General features: G+C 35.2%; 1 protein-coding gene across 2 annotated transcripts in view; it reads left to right on the forward strand.

Annotated features, from left to right (window-relative positions):
* Positions 1–20,950, forward strand: part of LOC136043877 (protein eva-1 homolog C-like) — a 268,061-nt gene that overhangs the window by 124,248 nt on the left and 122,863 nt on the right. For both annotated transcript variants that reach the window (XM_065728853.1, XM_065728863.1), the window contains exon 5: positions 7,089–7,235. In XM_065728853.1, the coding sequence (XP_065584925.1) occupies positions 7,089–7,235 (147 nt within the window). The remainder of the gene's footprint in view (positions 1–7,088; positions 7,236–20,950) is intronic.

Below are 20,950 nucleotides of genomic sequence, written 5' to 3' on the forward strand. Positions count from 1 at the left end.
CGGAAATGAAAAGTTCTAGTGCCTTTTTTAAGTGACCAAAATCTCGGAGGGCACCTAGGCCCCCGTCCCACGCTAATTATTTTTCCAAAGTAACCGGATCAAAATTCTGAGATAGCCATTTTATTCAGCGTAGTCGGAAATCCTTATAACTAAATCCTTATAAGTGTACAGACGTCTTCAGGGGCGTTTTCATTTGGTCTGGGGCAGGGTTGAGAAGAGAGGGATATGCTGGGGAAACTTTTCATGGAGGAAGAAAATTTCCATGAAGGGAGCGCAGGATTTCCTACTATTATTAAAAAAAAAACAATGAAAAAATAAATATGACAAAGTTTTTTCAACTGAAAGTGAGGAGCAGCATTAAAACTTAAAAGGAACAGAAATTATTACGCATATGAGGGGCTCACCTCCTCCTAATACCTCGCTCTCTACACTAAAGTATTTTTAGAATTTCAACTATTTATTCTACGGCTTTTGTAATTCAGGGGTCATTCTTAAGAAATCGGGACAAAATTTAAGCTCTAGTGTGAAGAGGGAGGTACTGTTGAGGGGGTGAGCCCCCCTCATATATGTAATAAAAATGTGAGAATACAGAAGTTCCTTACGTAAGCTAATTTGTAAGTTACGTATGTCTTTAACTAGTAAAATTTATTTTTACTAATAATTTTACTAATAAAAAAATTCGTAAAAAATTAAAAGTTCTAGTTGCCTTTTCAGGTAACCAAATAATCGGAGAGCAACTATACCTCCTTCCCCGCTCCTATTTTTTTCTCAAAATCGTTTGATCAAAACTATGAGAAACCCATTTAGCCAAAAAAATAAATACCCAAATTTCGTTTTAATTATTCATCTGTGGAGAGCATAAATCAAAACATGCATTGATTAAAAAACGTTAAGAAATTAAATTAAATAAAAACAAGTGTTTTTAACTGAAAGTAAGGAGTGACATTAAAACATAAAACGAACAGAAATTACTTCATATATGAAAGCGGCTGTCTCCTCATCAATGCCCCGGTCTTCACGCTAAAGTCTGACTCTTCCTCTTAACTCTATTTTTTAAAACAGTAAAAAACTTCAGCGTAAAGAGCGGGGCGTTCATGAGGAAGCAGTCCCTTTCATATACGAAGTAATTTCTGTTCGTCTTAAGTTTTAATGTCACTCCTTACTTTCAGTTTTATTTTTTTTTTTAATTTAATTTGTAAGAAAACTTTGGTTTTCTAAGAATCCTCGAAGAAAGCTTTCAACTAAGTTCGCTGTTTAGTTTCGAATTAATGAAATGAGGTATTTTAAATAGCCTATCCCTAGGAAATAAAAAGGAAAAAACAATAAATTTTAAAATGCATTCTATGCATGCCGTCACAGTTGCATATACATGGGCATTTTGTACTTGAGAATGATATTGCTCTTTTGCTCATTTTCTAATCTCCCTTGGTCGGTAACCAAGCTTTGCAAGACACTGTCAAATATATTATTATTTCTCGGCTGAAGCATCTCACCAAAGGAAGCTGTCAATCAAAACCTTTGACAAGACTTGATAATTGGTGCTATTTGAAGTTTTGACAATCGACGATCTCTAGAGAATTAAAAGACAGAAGGGTAACCTTACTTCAATTCTGAAGCTCGATGTTTTCAAGTTCACTTAATCACGGCCTTAATTATCCAGGAATAAAATTTACTTGAGCAAATTTGATGAAACAGGAAGCATAGAACATTTTTTAGTACTTGTCTGTTAAACGGAACGCACTCAATATGTGAAGTTAGATTAATTCTAATGAAGTAAGCCAAAATATATGATAATATAGTACCTTAGAAATAAGGTTATGGACAGTACGACAAAGAATTTTGGAAAGCAGGTCGCGCAGAAGGCATTATATTAGATGCCTCACCTAACCCATAACCACCAATGTATATTGAATATTTAATAAAAATATATATAATTTGTGATTTTCTCTCATTTAAAATAAACAAGTTAAAACCGATCCAGGATAGGAAACCGTTTTCTGTCAATTCTTACACAGCATAATTCTTGACTGCGTTCCGTTTAACAGACAATTACGCATTTTTCCGCTTTGTTATTAACCAGGCTCATATTTTTTACTTGATAATAGGGTTTCAAAGACAACATATATGGGAAAATATTAATGTGAAACATATTATGAAATTTAATGGAGCCCTGTATTTTTCGTTTTTCTTATGTTAAAAACAAATAATTAAAAAGAAATTATCTGCTCAAAGTAAAGAGCAAATTTTACACTTATTACGAGTAACGATTTTAAAGCTACTTAATAAATTATATTTTTCCCCCGATTAATGAAGGGTTAATTGCCCCTGTTCCCCCTTTCAATGACGCCACTGCTGAGAGACAGGCCTGGCACTATTTTCGTCCAGTAAAAAGAAAAAAAATTGGAAAGATACTATTGTGCTATTTTAACTGTCACAAAAATAGTACTTTTACTTTCAGTAATGAGGTCGGAAAGCTTATGAGTCACAACCTAAAAAAATGACTCTCTGTTTTTCGGAGTAAGCTCTATCATCATTATGACAACAAAAAAAAGGAGTAAAAGTCAAAGAAATCAAAACTAAAAACTTCAAAGAAATTTGATAACAAAGCATATATATTAGAAACTTACCGCTAAAAATGAATTCAAAAATTGTAAAATTTATTAATTTTAAAGTGACTCATCACAACGCTGCATCAAAAGTTATTTGCATAAGAAAATACATGTATTTTTCGATAGGGACGAGAAGAACCCTGTAAACAGTCGGGACCTTGATGCAAATTACAACATCAGTTCAGTTCAGTTCATTCGGGTTTAATAAAAAAAATTTATAACAGTCATAACATACTTAATCTCTCATCTCTATGCAAAAACTGCATGCTGAGTCCCATATCACCTCAAAAATAAATACGCACTATGGCTCTCCCTCCACTTCTCGATACAACCATGGCCCCTACCAAAAAAATATCCTTACAAGTCCCCACCCCTTCATCCAGGAGCAAACCACTCCAACCCCCCCAAAAAAACTCAATAATAGCTAACATCACTTTTCTAATTATATTCTTTATTCAAATTAAAGTAATTCAAAACAAGATAATTTTTTATTCTCTTTTTGAAAGAACCAAGGGAGCTCCTATCTCTCAGTTCAAGCGGTAGGGTATTGTAAGCCTTAGCACAGACGATGTCAGGCGAAAAATCCGACCTCACTGTTGGCGTATTTTGAATATGGATCTGTGTAGATAGTCTTGTAATTGGAAGACGCTGTCCGGATACCAAACTGAATAGATTCCTAAAAGGCGAAAAACCCCACAAACCCCACATGTCCTAGAAATTTCTTTCCTTTCAATATGTTTCAATATGTTCAATTTGTATGCTTTTTGGGTTCACAGTATGTTTCCAGTCATTATGTAAAGAAGTGCAAAGTTTTGCATTTTCCAGCAGTTTATGGCAATGGCTGCAAGCACAGAGCTGCGTCTGTTTATAGTAAACATAACTCTAAAAAAAACAAAAAAAAATTCTGACAACATTAAACATATCAAAATAATCTCCTTTAACGGCTAGTCAAAATATTTAAAATCTATTAAAAAGTTTTAAGTACCTATAAAAATTAAAGAAGCCAGAGAAAATGTAGGTCATTAAGAAAGGGGGAAATATATCCATCATTTCACCATATCCAAGAGCCTCATTGCGAAAATCTTAAGTTCCTATTTGCAAAAACACAGGGCTTGGTATTTTCCTGTGTAATATAATAAGGAATAAGTTTCTAGTTATAAGTACCCAATAAGTTATAAGTACCCATAAAAATTAAAGGAGCCAGAGAAAATGCAGGTCATTAAGAAAGGGGGAAATATATCCATCATTTCACTATATCCAAGAGCCTCATTGCGAAAATCTTAAGTTCCTATTTGCAAAAACACAGAGCTTGGTATTTTCCTGTGTAATATAATAAGGAATAAGTTTCTAGTTGTTAATTTTATTTTTGTTTTTCCCTGGAATGATCGTATGAAAGTTTTGGTAATAAAATATCGGGAGAGGCTCATTTGAACGGACATTAAATGCTCCAATGCTCTTTTCATCTCACAAAAAGATTATGATGAAGAAAATGCTATCGGACAAAAATTTTTAGATGGCCCATTGTTTTAGAATTACTGGTAAGGCAAATTTTTAGCTTACAGGTTTCAGGCATCACCGCAGCTAGGTGCCCATTTATGCTATCTTGTAGTATTTTGTGTCTTTTACACCAAATAGGGCAAAAAATTATCCAACAAAAGTTATGGAAGAGCCCATCGGCTTAGAGCCGATCTGCAGAAAATATTTATAAAATCTCAAAAATCGATCCTGGTCTTAGAGTTCGTACTGTCACATGGAGCCGCAACACCATTAAACAGTTAATTCAGAATCCAGGGCAATTAATAGAATATAGGTACAATATTAGAGATTATACATTCCTTGATTGCTGTACACCGCGGTTTGGGTTGAGAGAAAAGGTCATTAGTACTCTTCTCAGGGGAGAGGGTCGCTTGAACTATTATAAAGGGAATTTTAATATTCTCTGTCATTCATGAGTTACGATTTTTGACAACTCTTAGCACGTAGCATGTTTTGATTTAGTTTAATACTCCCCTAACTCCCCTCAAAATTCTCTAAAAGGTACACCTGGATGCCCTTTGTCTTTTTGAAAGGTCAAATTTTCCCACCTTTTTCTATAACTTATGCTATATGTAAACAATGGACGAATTGCCAAACTTAAACCCCTTGCCTTAAGGGCTGGGAGGGAATGTTTGACTTCCCCAAAGACATAGTTACTGGGCCTTTCAACTATGCTGCACCAAATAGTTGCCTTCAAATTTTTATTGGATGCGGTTTGGCAAATAATGGGCGAGGTAGGGGGGTTGCCCTCCACTTACTTTTGACTCTTAAAAAGGGCACTTGAAATTCCAATTTCCAGTCAAATGAGTCTCATCCAAAGCTTTTATGACCGCTGATTCCATAGAAACCTTATATACCCCGGAGCATAGCTTATGAACCTCGCCCATGCAAACTGGGGGTTTGTCTTAACTCTAGGGGTATTTCTAAATATTATCTAGGGTATTTTAAATAAAACTACCATCTTACAATTTCATTCAGATGCGTTTGGGGAAAAGAGGGTGTTGGGGAGGGAAGGGGAGCTAGTTGTCCTCCTTTCACTCTTGACTCTTAAAGGGGAACTCGAAGGACTTTCAATTTTCAATCAAATGAGCCTCTTCTTAAGTTTTTGCCACCACCCCTTCCGTAAAAATCTTAAATGCCCCCAGAGCACAACTTAAAACCCTTGCCCCCAGACTGTTGAGAGGGGGTCGTGTCAACACCGAAGACCTTTTTATATGTTCATTTTACTACGTTGAACAAAATTGCTATCTCAAAATCTCTATCGAATTCATTTGGGAAAAAGGGACATGGGGGGGGGGGAGGCTAGGCACTTTTGACTCTCAAAAGAGCACTATAGTATGTGATTTTCGATTGAACGAGCCCCCTTAGAAGCTTTAACAATCACCCCTTCCATAAAACCCTATATACTAAAAATATGGCAACTAGTATTACGTATAGCCCTTGCCCTGAGGTCTATTGGAAGGTTGTCATCTCCAAAGACATATTTGCTGGACCTTTCAACTGCGTTGTACAAAATGGCTATCTGAAAATTTGTATTGGATGTTTCGGCGAAATAATGAGTTTGTGGGTGGCTGGTTGCCCTTCAATCATTTTTAACATTTAAAATGCCACTAGAACTTTCAGTTTCCAGTCAAATAAATTCCATTTGAATTTGCTATGACAACTCCTTTTATACGAAGCTCCTTGGTTAGAAAAAAATAATAATCATAAGTAATACATTGTGCCCTCATCACTCTTTACTTAGGCAGCCCTATTGCGCTGCCTATGATTAAACAAAAAGAATATAATCAAACATTGAAATCCAAAATGAACTGAAATTTTAAACTGTATTTCACGACCCTAAGCATTTGGAAGCATTTCAAGTTTCAGCTAACACATAAAAAAAAAACAAAAAAAACAGAAAAATCTAATTGTTGCAATTCATCTAAAAGATGTCTTGTCTTACTATATATGTTAAAACTCCTTTCTTACAGGTTAAAACACTAAGTTTACTTTTAATAAATATAAATTATATTCTTCCGAGGCAAGACATAAAGTACAGAGAAACAGAGAACTTACTTGCAATATGAGTAGCAAAATTCTTCAATTTATTGGTCTTTTTAGTTCTTTAAAGTTTTTACAAAAAAGATCCTGCTTTTTAATTATATATATATATATATATATATATATATATATATATATATATATATATATATATATATATATATATATATATATATATATATATATATATATATATATATATATATATATATATATATATATATATATATATATATATATAGTTTTATATATATATATATATATATATATAGTTTTATATATATATATATATATATATATATATATATATATATATATATATATATATATATATATATATATATTACGGCATTAGACTTTACAGTCCGTACCGGCAGTGCTGATCTCCGTTTCTTGGCCCTTCAGCCAGGAAGTACAATGGGGGGTTGGGGGCCAGCCATCCTGTGCTTTCGCACACCCTTCCTGTTTACCTTCCCCAGATTTCTCCAGGTACCCATTTAGAGCTGGGTCGACTCTGGCTAAGCTTACAGAGTCACGCCACTGACCCCCGTCCCAAACCGAAGAATTGGGTACACCGGGATTCGAACCCGCGTCCTCTCAGACAAGGGATCCCGAATCCCTTTTAATTACTGGCTCAAAATTTAAAAACGGGGAAAAATACGGGTTTATTCAGATATCCATTCTGACATGCTCTTAAGCAAATCTATTATTAATTGGCGAAAATATTTTTCGAGATGAACCAATAGAATTAAAGCACTTTCTTTAACAGCGGAAGAATACAACAGTAATGTCTCTTTATCTCTTTGAAGCTAATCCTTGAGAAGAACAGAATTTAGATTATAGCAACCGTCAACAATTGACGATTTCTTGGCTTATTAAAAATAAAAACTTTGTCTTTAGTTTGTCATAGCTCATTGTCAACTGAAGTTGGAATGAAGTTGTGTCATGGAAAAATGAGCTGTAATTTGGAAGCCAGTTCGAACACCTTTGGAAATACAAGTTGTAATCCCAGGTCACGCAAATACGTTAGAGTCATCTTCACTTGTGGTAAGAGTTCTATACTTTTATTAGTAGAATCTTTGGGGGGTGGGACACCATTTGCGTACTTGTGTCCAGTAACTTGCAACTTGGTTAAACAAACCAGTGATAGACAGAACTTATCTATTCTAGACACTATTTTTGCTTTGACGAAAATAAATTTATTTTATATAGACACTTTTAAATTCAAGAATATTTTCAAGATATCTTCAAAAAATTTTCTGAAGAAAATAAGACATCTTAAAATCCATCCCTTGTAATTGCAGCAAAGCTTGTGACGGTTAGTATTTAAATAGTCATAAATACTAATGATATTAGTATTTATTAGCAATATCATTAGTACTTATTAGTAATATCATTAGTATTTATTAGTATTAGTATTTAATATGATAAGCACTAATTTTTGGTCGGGCCCTGTGTGTAAATCTCAGATTTTTGTGGAGTATTCGTTTGAATTATTCTCTTTTAAAGTTGATGTGCTTTTTAATGTCGCTCCTTACTTTCAGTTGAAAAACTTGTTTTTTTAATTTAATTCTCGTTTAAAGTTGATGTGATTTTTAAGGCACATTGACACAGACTTTGCAAAGCAGAAGGTAATTCTAATGTTTGAGTTGCAGCTTAGAGAGTACAACCTTCAACGGGATAAAGTGAAACATAGGTTCTCTGACAGTATATGATTGGGAGTGAGGGTGGAATTCACCCCTCAATCTTCTCTGCAACTTTTGTGATTCCTATAAATTTTAAAGTCGAAACCCTAGTAAAATACTTAATTTTCCATTTCAACTTTATTTGTAATGTTAAACGCTAAGATTAATAAAAAAAAAGAAAAAAAAGTTTTATTCCGTCCTTACAGAGTCCCTTCTGATACAAACATTCTAGTCTGGGACTTCATACATATCTTCTCTGTTTTCTCTTTTAATTGCAGTTTTGTTACTAAGTTTATAACAATCTTAATTTTATCTTTATCCTTTAGTCATGTTTTCTAGGCAAGGACAAATTTATTGTTTTGTGTCCCATGCAGAGGCTAAACAGCCTAAGTTTAAAGCATGAAGCTTTTGTTGGAATATGCTAAGAGCCTCAATTTGCTGAAATAAGGGATGAAGTCCTAATGTTTCCTCTAGACTTGTAACAAAGGCTTTTGGTTCCTAAAGTGAACTTTGTCTATCTGTTTGTTTGGAAAGTTATTAACGTTTTAGAGTCAACTATATTCAAGACATTTTTGTATAAAAATAAAAGTTGAGGTATTATTAAATTTTCCTTAAATATCATCAGATTTATGCATAAAAACGCTTCGTTATGTAAAAAGAATAATGAAAAGAAATAAAGACCGAAAATACATTTGGAACCAAAGACCTCAGTTTATTTGTAAGGGGAAAATAAACGCTAAAAAGCCCACGAGAAAAAAAAATTCTATGACGTAAACTTCTTAAGTACCAAAAAGATCTTTTTTTATTAGATCTAATCAGAGAAAACATTAAACAATCTTGTATTAGGATTATTTTAGGAACAAGATATGCGTAAGGGATTGAATTTAAGAAGTTCTAGTGCTTGTGGTTGGGAGCTTTTCAACAAATCCTTTCTTTGTTCTTTTAAGAGTAAAGAGTAACTTCAAAATTACACTTGGAAAACTCCTCAGTTCAAGTTTTACGACAAACAGGTCAGCAAGTACCGGTCGTAACTAGACAAAACAGGGGGTGTGAGCTCAGTGTCGATGGGAAGAGGGGTTGGGGGGGGGCACAGACTCCTCCAAGACTTTGAAATTTTGAAACCTGAATGGTTAGTATAAAGACTTCCAGAATATTAAAACTGATTAAAATTTTAATGCGAAATCTCAATTTAAGTGGGTACTTAGAGCTTAAAAACAGTGTAGAATAATTTCAATAATAACTAACGCTACCTTCTTGTCTCTAGTAACTCTGTCAAGGCAGTGTGAAATCGAGCGGAAGCCAGACACAGAGAAATGTTAATATTGTCATCTCTTACTTTCCTTACTTTCCTCCTCTTACTTTCCTGTTATGCTACCTCGAAATAGAAAAAAACTATAATATTTTTTGAAAAGTTTAAAGCCAGTAAAAATTCAAAGTTGGTAGTTTGTTTTTAGTTTAGTTCCAATTTAGCTCATTAGCCAAAACGTTTCTGAAGTCACTAAAATATTCTAAGGACTCTTAATCCTTTTAATGAAATAGTTAGACATATAACCTATTGATATTTTGGTTTTCCTAAGCTTTTGTCGAAAATTTACTAATTGTTGTAAATTTTATTCATGTTCTTCTGGTATAGAAAACTATAACCGAAGGTTGATCACTGCGTTCTAGCTGTTGAAACTTAGAAATCATGCCCCAAGACACTGTTTTATGTTTGAAGAAGGCCACAATCATGCTGAACCCCCACACTCCATTCCTGCTTTGAAATAACTTTACTGTTTAAGGCTTGTAGGCTATTTGAATATACCCTAAAGGAAGTCATCTTGGATAAACCTTACACCTGTAATTTTCCTGAGTGTGTGTTACTCAATCACCCACTCGGGCTGCCATGCTCTGTGCTAAACTGAAGAAGGGGTGCCTCGCAGGTACAACCGAACAGGCATCTTTTATCTATATTTCAAAAACCTGCATACATCTCATCAGATATACTCATATCGATATAAGAGGGGTAGTTCCCCGAAAGAAAAGAATTGCAGCTAAACGATGATAGCATAAGCCTAAACTAGGAAGTATATATTGACGCATTAGAGTGGCCAAGACATACTATTGTGTTCAACGTACGAAAATTGACCGAAGACATAAGTATAAAAACAAAAAGTACACAGTCTCTGGGCTGGTGTGTCCTTTGGCGTTCTGGCCAAATCGCAGATCGTTACCGCATTCCATAACTGTGTGAATCTGCACAAGGAATGATCCGTTTAAAAAGAAAGAAAAACAAAAGACCAGGAAATGCTTTCCCAACCGACGAAACACCGTCTGCATGGATATTCTGTATAATTTAATTAGCTGGCTTATTCGCATAAGACGTTAAAATAATCGTGGAGAAAAAAATGAGTTTAAGGAAATGGTAAATAAAACAGTTCGTGGTAACGACCGTAAGGAGCGACTCGGCTCAATAATAACCGAAACTCTAAATAAGGGAATTTTAATATCATTAGATAAATCAAAAGAATCAGCTCATTATGCTAAATCCAAATACACAAGATTCATCAAGTTTAGTGTTACACATCAAAGGTTAGAAGCCTGAGAAAATTTGCCTGATTTTCGAAATAGGGAATAAACAAACCCCCTAAAATTCAAATAAACTTAATGAAAATCAAGCTATCATATTCAGCGTACAAGAGAGCCTCACTGTAGAAGTTCCAAGCTCTTGTCAGTAAAAATGTTGAACCTTGCTACTTTTACCAGAAGATGGATCAGAGATGCGTGTTAATTTTTTTTTAGGGGTGATAGTATAGAAATAATGGTCCTAGAAGATCAGGAGAGGGTGCACTCAAACGGAAATTAAAAATACTATGGCTGTTTTTATATAATCAAAAAGATTCGAGTATAATTGGACCCCTCCAACGGCCAGTTTTCCCCAAAAGTTGTCTGACCAAAATTTTGAGCTTGCCATTTTGTTCACATAGTTGAAAGATCAAATAACTATGTCTTAAGGTGTAAAATGAACCCCCCAGAGCCCGTGGGTAGAGGCCTGTAAGTTATGAAGTCCACCCATTGTGTATGTATAGTATTTGTTAATGGAAAGTATACAGGCATTTCTTGGGGGTGGTGGTTTTGTTTGGGATGGATATCTATAGGGGGAACCTTCCTTGGAGAGGGAAATTTCTGGAGGAAATTTCAGATGCAAAAGAAACTTAAGGCGGACAGAGATTTTACCCTATATGAGGGTAGTTATCCCCCCCCTCCCTAAGCCCCGCACTCGTCATGCTAAAGCTGGAGTTTGTGTCCCAACTCTTTAAGAATGACTACTCACACGCAAAAAAGTATTTTTGAAGCGCTATAAAACTTTAGCAAGAAGAATGAGAGAGGAGGGGTTGGCACCCTTTTATACGGTGCTATATCTGTTCGTTGAAGTTTGAATGCTCAAACATTTTCTCTCAGGAAAAGTAAATTCAATGAGTAAAAAGGCGCAGATAGAAGATCAATTAATATTTGTTACTCAGCAATCTTTCACAGAACATGATGTCGATGACTTTTAGCAGAGATTACAGTTATAATCAAACAGTTCGTGGTAACGAACTGTGTTTAACCAAGTTTAGTCTTACCCATCAAAAGTTACGAGCCTGAGAAAATTTGCCTTATTTGAGGAAATAGGGGAAAACAACCCCTAAAAGTCACAGAATCTTAACGAAAATCACACCATGAGATTCAGCGTATCAGAGAACTCTATGGTCGATGTTTCAAGCTCCTATCTACAAAAATGTGGAATTTTGTATTTTTTGCCAGAAGGCAGATCACGGATGCGTGTTTATTTGTTTGTTTGTTTGTTTTTGTTTTTTTCCCCAGGTGTGATCGTATCGACCCAGTGGTCCTAGAATCTTGTGAGAGGGCTCATTCTAATGGAAATGAAAAGATCTAGTGCTCTTTTTAAGTGACCAAAAATCGGAGGGCATCTAGGCCCCCTCCTACGCTAATTATTTTCCCAAAGTCACCAAATCAAAATTCTGAGATAGCCATTTTATTCAACGTAGTCAAAAAACCTTATAACTATGTCTTTGGGGACGACTTACTCCCTCACAGTCCCTTGGGAGGGGCAACAAGTTACAAACTTTGACCAGTGCTTACATATAATAATGGTTATTTGGAAATATACAGACGTTTTCAGGGGGATTTTTAAGGATGTGGGGGGGGGGGGGGGTTGATAAGAGGGGGATATTTTGGGGGAACTTTCATTGGAGAAATTTGTCATAGGGGAAGAAAATTTTCATGAAGGGAGGGCAGGATTTTCTAGCACTATTTAAAAAAAAACAATGAAAAAATAAACAAGAAAAAGTTTTTTCAACTGAAAGTGAGGAGAAGCATTAAAACTTAAAAAGAACAGAAATTATTACGCATATGATGGGCTCACCTCCTCCTAATACCTCGCTCTTTACGCTAAAGTATTTTAAGTAATTTCAACTATTTATTCTATGGCTTTTGTAATTCAGGGGTTATTCTTAAGAAATTGGGAGAAAATTTAAGCTTTAGTGTAAAGAGCGAGGGGGTAAACCCCTTCATATACTTAATAAAAATATGAAAATACAGAAAATCGTTACGTAAGCTAATTTGTAAGTTACGTATATCTTTTACTAATAAAAACATTCGTAAAAAATTAAAAGTTCTAGTTGCCTTTTTAAGTAACCAAAAAATCGGAGGGCAACAAGGCCTCCTCCCCCGTTCCTTTTTTTTCTCAAAATCATTTGATAAAAACTATGAGAAATCCATTTAGTCAAAAAAAATAAATATGCAAATTTCGTTTTAATTATTCATCTGTGGAGAGCCAAAATCAAAACATGCATTGATTCAAAAACGCTCAGAAATTAAATAAAAAAAAATAGTTTTCTTAACGGAAGGTAAGGAGCGACATTAAACCTTAAAACGAACAGAAATTACTTCGTATATGAAAGGGACTGCTTCGTCATCAACGCCCGCTCTTTACACTAAAGTTTTTTACTGTTTTAAAAAGTAGAGTTAAGAGAAAAGAGTCAAACTTTAGCGTAAAGAGCGGGGCGTTAATGAGGAAGCAGCCCCTTTCATATACGAAGTAATTTCCGTTAGTCTTAAGGTTTAATGTCGCTCCTTACTTTCCGTTAAAAGAACTTGTTTTTTTTTTTATTTAATTCTCTAAGAGACGCTTGTTAGCTAAGTTTGAAATAAAGTGCTTAAGTTTTTAGAATTCTAACATAAGATATCTTTTTTTTTGTTTTTGAGCTAGTTTTATAGATATATCTTCGTTAATCCGTGAAGCAACAATTTATTTTTGTTTTAAGTTTCAGCTTCACTCTTTAAATCTATAAGAAAATCTTTTGTTTGCTGTCGTTTTATAATCATACAGAAAAAAATCTTTCAAAATGATGTCTGTTTAATTCAAGTGATGAAACCTAAGAAGTCATGTGATTTTTTATTGTTGTAAAATAGGACATCAAGTGTAGGTTTCAGTTTCTATCATCCTTGATCTTTCCCACAAGATATTTACAACTCATCACTTAACTGAAGAGTCCGAGGGGTATGTTGTCATCAGTATTTTGAGGGTTTGCATATAAGTTTAAGAAATTATATTATTTTCAAGAAACTGAAAATGAATAAACGACATTTTCTTATTAAGTGTTTTTTTCTTTTTTTTTAGACCAACTTAATGAGGGGGCTAGGAGGGAAAGTAGGCAAAAAGGGCGTCTGAACCCTTCAGTTAAGGTTCCGTGTCAAAGAAGATTGTTACGGTACTCTTGTTATGCTTCCCAACCAGTCAACTCCGCAAGGTGCCACATATGAGAGAGGTAGTCTCACATAGAGAGTAATAGTAGCTTTTGCTTAACAACTCTCTGATATTTACGGTAACCTGATATTTACGGTCTGATATCTTACGATAACCTGATAGCCCTTGCAGTAAAACAGTCCTTGCCTACCAGCTATGCAAAAATTGATCTCCTCATATTCTGAGATGAGGCACTCAAAATCTTCAGCTGAGGGAGACCCTTACAAATCGACTTAATCGTAGCATTTGCATTCTGTTGTATTGTTGACCCTGTTTCGGCCAAAATTGATGTTTTGTGGCACAAAATAACAAAACCGCTACTTAGATGTGTTCTGGTCTCTTTAGTTAATTAGAAAAGCCATCATCCGTTGAGGGTTAATAACAAACTTTGATATTCTTTACATTATTTATGTAATATCAGCTAATGATTTCAAACAGCTTATGATAATAAACTGTGAGGAGCGACTCGGCCCGACAGTATCCAAAAATTTTAAATGGGAATACGGATACAATTAACAATTTGAAAGAATGGACTTTTTTAATAATTCTAAATATGTAAAATTAGTTTTAATGTTACCCATCAACAGCAGCGAGCCTGAGAAAAATTGTCTGGTTTTCGAAAAAAGAATAAAACACCCTTAAAAAGTCAAGTAATCTTATTGAATACTTCAGTTTTCATATCAGAGACACCCTGTTGTGGAGTTATCAAGCTCCTTTCTAAGAAAAAAATATGGAATTTCGCGTTTTTTACCAGAAAAAAGATCTCGGATCTTTTTTCCGAGATCTTTTGTTTTTTTTGTCTTTTGTTATAGTTTTTCGTAGGAGTGTTTTTATCGAGCCAATGGTCTTAGAAGATTTTGAGGGGGCTAGTATGAATGGAGATTAAAGTTTATTTTGCGTTTTTAAGTTAATATAAACAGTTGAAGGCAACTAGCTCCCTCCTACGTCCCTTTTCCTCCAATTAAGTTTGATCAAAATATTGACTCAGTCGTTCGTTTCAGTATTGTTGAAAGATCCAATAATTATGTCTCTGAGAACGACATGACCACGACGATCACGGGTAAAGGGATGTAAGTTGCGCAATTTTCATGTTGATACCATACAGTATTTGCAATTATGGAATATGCTAAAAAAATTTCAAGGAAAATTTTCCGTAGGAGGGAATTTTCCAAGGGGAGAATTTTCCATTGGATGGATAACTTTCGTAGTAAATTCTCTAAACGTGGAGTTATGGGCTTAAAACCTCCCGTTTAGGATTTTAGATCTTGGAGAATCAGTTGACTGTATTAATAAAATTCCCCCTGATCCCTAGAGTAGTTTAACCCTCTTTGAGTAAAATTGTATGTTTAGCCAACTGTATGTTTTTTGGCAAAGATTGAAGAGAATGCTTCTTTAATGTGACACGATATCGCTTGTTAATTAAAAAGGATACTAGATATTGTCATTTATTTTCAAACGATTTCTCTCCCAGCTTTCTAGACTACTGGTTCGATATTCTCACCATCAAACATCTGCCTAGGACGTTATGGTTAGCCCACAAGCCCCACCCCTTGAGAAATGGCACAAAAAATGTAATTTTTATTGCCGTATGGCACTTGCAGATTGCACAAATTTTTAGAAAGCACGTATATATGAGAAATAGCTTCTAAATGAGGTATTAATTACCTGTCTATGATGTTATGATGATTATTATGATTTCACCATCGAACTAGAAAAAAGAAGAAAAGAAAGCAAAACTACATACATCATTGCTTCCTATGCGAAAAATGATTTTTCGTATTTTTTAGTATGGGAAGTTTAATTTGGTTTATTCGGTTATTCAGTATATACGGTTTAAGACCGCGATGTTTCTAACTTTGTGCTTTCCATATTGTTTCGACCCCATTTCTTTTGATTTTAGGCTCTTTTGAGTTTCATAAATGTGTTATATAATAAACTTTTGCAACTAAGATTAATCAAACAGTTGGTGGTAACGAACTGTAGTAAGGAGCCACCCGGCTCAATAGCAAACGAAACTTTAAAAAACAGAATTTTGATGCTAAAAGATGCATCCAAAGAAATTGATTTTCATGGTGATTTTAAATATATAAGTTTCAGCAAATTTAGTCTTTGTCATCAAAAGTTACGAGCCTGAGAAAATTTGCTTAATTTTGGCAAATAGGTGGAAAAATCCCCTAAAAGTCATAGGATCTTAACGAAAACCACACCATTGCATTCAGCGTATCAGAGATCCCTAAAGCAAAAATGTCAAGCTCCTATCTACAAAAATGTGGAATTTCGTATTTTTTGCCTGAAGACAGATCGCGGGTGCGTGTTTATTTGTTTTTTTTTTCTCCCAGGGGTCATCGTACTGACCAAGTGGTCCTAGAATGTCGCAAGAGGGCTCATTCTAACGAGAATGAAAAGTTATAGTGCCCTTTTTAAGTGACAAAAAAAATTGGAGGGCACCTAGGCCCCCTCCCACGCTCATTTTTTCCCGAAGTCAAAGGATCAGAATTTTGACATGGCCATTTTGTTCCACATAGTCAAAAACCATAATAACTATTTCTTTGGGGATGAATTGCTCCCTTACAGTCCCTGGGGGAGGGGCTGCAAGTTACAAATGTTGTCCAGTGTTTACATACAGTAATGGTTATTGGGAAGTGTACAGACGTTTTCAGGGGGATTTTGTTGGCTTGGGGGGTGGTGTTGAGGGGCGGGGGCTATGTGGGAGGATCTTTCTTTGGAGGAATATGTCATGGGGGAAGAGAAATTCAATGAAAAGGGCGCAGGATTTTCTAGCATTACCATAAAAAAACAATGAAAAAATAAACATGAAGCAGTTTATTCAATTGAGAGTAAGGAGTAGCAATAAAACTTAAAACGAACAGCGATTATTACGCATATGAGGGGTTCTAAAAATACATAAATTCCAAGGTTTTTAGGAGGAGATAAATACCTCGCACTTCATGCTAAAGTAGTTTTAGTATTTTCAACTACTTATTCTACGGCCTTTCTGAGTCAGGGGTCATTCTTAAAGAATTGGGACAAAACTTAAGATTCAGTGTAAAGAGTGAGGTATTAACGAAGGAACAGACCCCCTCATATACAGAATAAAAATATAAGAATATAAAAGTTTGTTACGTAAGTTAATTCTTAAGTTACGTATATTTTTTACTAATAAAAACATTCGTTAAAAATTAAAAGTTCTAGTTGCCTTTTTGAGTAACCGAAAAATTGGAGGGCAATTAGGCCTCCTTCCCCATCCCTTATTTCTCAAAATCGTCTGATCAAAACTAAGAGAACGCCATTTAGCCAAAAAAAGAATTAATATGCAAATTCAATTTTAATAATTCATGTGCGGAGAGCCAAAATCAAACATGCATTAATTCCAAAACGTTCAGAAATTAAATAAAAAAACTTTTTTTTAACTGAAAGTAAGGAGCGGTATTAAAACTTAAAATGGACAGAAATTACTCCGTATATGAAATGGTTTGTCCCCTCCACAATCCCTCGCTCTTTACGCTAAAGTTTGACTCTTTGCCCCAATTCTACTTTTTAAAACAATCAGAAACGTAAAGAGCGAGGCGTTGAGGAGGGGACAACCCATTTCAAATACGGAATACTTTCTGTTCGTTTAAGTTTTAATGTCGCTCCTTACTTTCAGTTAAAAAAAACTAGTTTTTTTCATTTACTCACGCTGTTAACACGATTGATTACCTATTGCGATTGAATTTTACATCAAGTTTATGATGGCCTGGAACTTAGTTTTATGTTTGATTATAAACTGAATTTTCTTATATGCTTTTTCTTATATGCTTATTTGATTTTTTGTTTTAGTTCGGTTTATGCGGTTATTCGGTACATACGGTTTCAGACGGTTATAATTTTGTGTTTTTCATGTTGGTTCGACCTTCTTTCTTGTAGTTTTAAGCTCTTTTGAAAGTTTCATATACGTGTTATATAATAAACTTTTTCTACTAAGCTTAATCAACATAATAGTCACCATTTCTGAACCTGCTTTTCATGGATATTTTTCTCAGTTTCCGCTTTTAAACTTTCATTTACTATGTTTAAGTTACTTGGCCCGCTTTTGAACAGGTTAAAGCCGCCATGAATATCTTTTGAAATGCCGGTTCACTCCAAAAAGAAACTAAAAACTGGGAATAGAAATTTTTATCACGCTGTTAACGAGATGGATTATTCTCTGCAATTTGTTTTTCTCCTTCCGGATAGAATACGATTCTAATGGCAGGCATGTAGTTAATTTGACAAATTCCCAGGATATTGTCCTTTGGGGATTGTCACGAAAATTTTCTTGAACTTAAATAATCCTGATGACTGATTCTCACGCCAAACATGATAAGTTCCAGGCACCGTTTAAATAGAAAAGTTTTTTTGACAAGTCAGATCTCCCTTAATATAAAATATGCATCTTTAAACAAAAGATAACAATTCGGATTTTCGTTTGTTTAAGATTTCATGAATTATAGGGCAATGGTTTCTTCCCAATTTTCAAGTGAAACACAAATTATTTGGGTAAAGTTGATGGTAACAGTTAGAAGACAGTTAACCATTAGTCTGTTGGAATAAATCTTAAAAAAAAAAACGCCAAAGCTACTTTGAAACAATAATATATGCTTACACATCTCAATCCTAAGACTACATTGCTTCATTTTCACCCCTCCCTTCCACCCCTAAAGAAACAAAATATAGTCCAGCCTATATAATGCAATTATATTCTACGTATTCGCTACTCTTTCCTCTCCCTGATGGATTAGTATTTATCCTTACAATAATAAAGACGAAAATAGTAGGGCTACTGCAGAATATAACAGTACTATTTAACCTGGACTATACATGGCTCCATTAGAGGGAAGGGGGTATATTGAGTCAATGTGCCCCTAGAAATGGTATGGCAAAGAATGATGAAGAGCACGACGTTGTGTCGTACAGTCCCTACCGGTGGTTATGATCTCCCTTTCATTGCCCTTCAGCCAGGAAGCGCAATGGGGGCTGGGGCCTGTTCCTTAGCATATACTTCCTGTTTACCCCTGATTTCTCCAGCTAAGTATTTACAACTGGATTGACTCTGGCTGAGCTTACAAAGTCACATCACTGACCCTGGTTCTAAACCAAATAGTCTGCGACACCAGGACTCAAACTCCTGTCCTCACGGACAAAGAATTTCAGGTCTAGTGTGCTAACCACTCTACAAGGGCCCGGATCATAAATGAAATAGTATAGTTTATGATTGTTTGAAAGTAATTGTCATGATGGTTTAAGGTTTCATTCAAAGGTCCTAAAGCTGCATGTCTCATGGTCCTAACTATTATCAAAATCGGCAGAGATATGGGTTTGGTTTCGACTATTTAGGCTATAGTTATACGGTTGAAATTTCGCAACAAAAATACCACGGATGTGCCATCTAATGTCCAAATCATAAATTTAATCAACTTAGAGTCGTACCCAAATCTATGATGTATTCCTGTTTGTTGTTTTTTGTTTTTTTCATATTTTCCAAAACTTTTCACAGAAGGGTCATTTTAATTGCTTAGTTTGACAGTCATCTGCAGCAAAATCCCTGATCAGCGTTGGGTTGGACTGGGCGGATTGTTTTTGGTTTTGGTGTATGGATCACCGTTTAACTGAGCCCCAAGCAACTGAACCCCTGTAACTATCCTCGTGAAACTGAACTCTCCTACAACTGAACTTCATTTAACAGAACCCTCGTGCAACTGAACACCAGTGAAACTAAAGCCCATTTAACCGAGCTCCTTTGTAACTGAACCTCCGTGCAACTGAACCCGCGGGTAACTGAACCACCATGTAACTGAGCCCCTGCACAATTGAACCCCCGTGCATCTGAAGCTCAATGCAACTGAACCATCGTGTAACTGAAAACCCTCATGCAACTGAACCACCGTACTCAGTTTTTCAGTTTTCTACAAATAAGAGGCAATATCATTTGGTAAAACACGAGTTAGAATCTTTACATTTTCAAAATTGTTGGAATTGTTTGTTTTCAAAGCTATGATAAAAATGCCTGTCAAGATTATTTATAAAAAAGCTCTGTTTGTTGTCACAAAAACAAAGAAAATCAGACGTCACAAATCACTTAAGCCAGATTTCCTTTTTATGTCTGTTAATAGGGGCTCCCTTCGCCCTGTCACTATTTAAGAGTCTATGCGTTTGCCCCTTCCCTCCCCAAAAAAGAAGAACCCTCCAGAAAATACCCTCTGCGTAAGATACCTCCCCAGAAAATACTCCGCAGAAAATCATCCCCCTTCCCGGAAAATATCCCAGGAAATACCACCCCAGAAAATACCCTCGTAAAATAACCCCTCCCCCAAGGAAAACACCCCTCCCCTGAAGAAAATAACCCCTTGAAAATTACCCCAGAGGAAAGTACCCCCCCCCCCACGGATCGTTGGTTTCCAATCAGTTTTGACTAATAAGATAAGGACTAGAACTCTCAATTTCTGAACAAACTGTCATCCTCTAAAGTTTTTACGACCATGAGGCAGGGTGGGGATAAGGAAGATACTGTCTCCCTCCTGTACGAAATAAATTTTGCTGTTTTTGGGGCTTAATGTTATTCTTTACCTTCGTAATCAAACAGTTCGTGGTAACGAACTGTAGTAAGGAGCGATCCGGCTCAATAGTAACCAAAACTCTAAAAAATTGAATTTTGATATCAATAGCTACATCAAAAGAATTGCATTTTAATGCTGATTTTAAATATATAAGTTTTATCTAGTTTAGTCTTACCCATCAAAAGTTACGAGCCTGAGAAAATTTGCCTTATTTAGGAAAATAGGGGGAAACACCCCCTAAAAGTCGTAGGATCTTAACGAAAATGACACCATCAGATTCAGCGTATCAGAGAACCCTACTGTAGAAGTTTCAAGCTCCTATCTACAAAAATGTGGAATTTTGTATTTTTTGCCAGAAGACAAATCACGGGTGCGTGTTTATTTTTTTTTTTTTTTATTTTTTTTTATTTTTTTTTTTTTTTTTTCCCAGGGGTCATCGTATCGACCAAGTGGTCCTAGAATTTCGCAAGAGGGCTCATTCTAACGGAAAGGAAAAGTTCTAGTGCCCTTTTTAAGTGACCAAAAAAATTGGAGGGCGCCTAGGCCCCCTCCCACGCTCATTTTTTCGCCAAAGTCAACAGATCAAAATTTTGAGATAGCCATTTTGTTCCGCATAGTCAAAAACCATAATAACTATGTCTTTGGGAATGACCTACTCCCCCAAAGTCCCTGGGGGTGGGGCTGCAACTTACAAACTTCGACCAGTGTTTA

Source organism: Artemia franciscana, chromosome 1 (assembly GCF_032884065.1).
Source record: "Artemia franciscana chromosome 1, ASM3288406v1, whole genome shotgun sequence".
Classification (NCBI taxonomy): Eukaryota; Metazoa; Arthropoda; class Branchiopoda; order Anostraca; family Artemiidae; genus Artemia; species Artemia franciscana.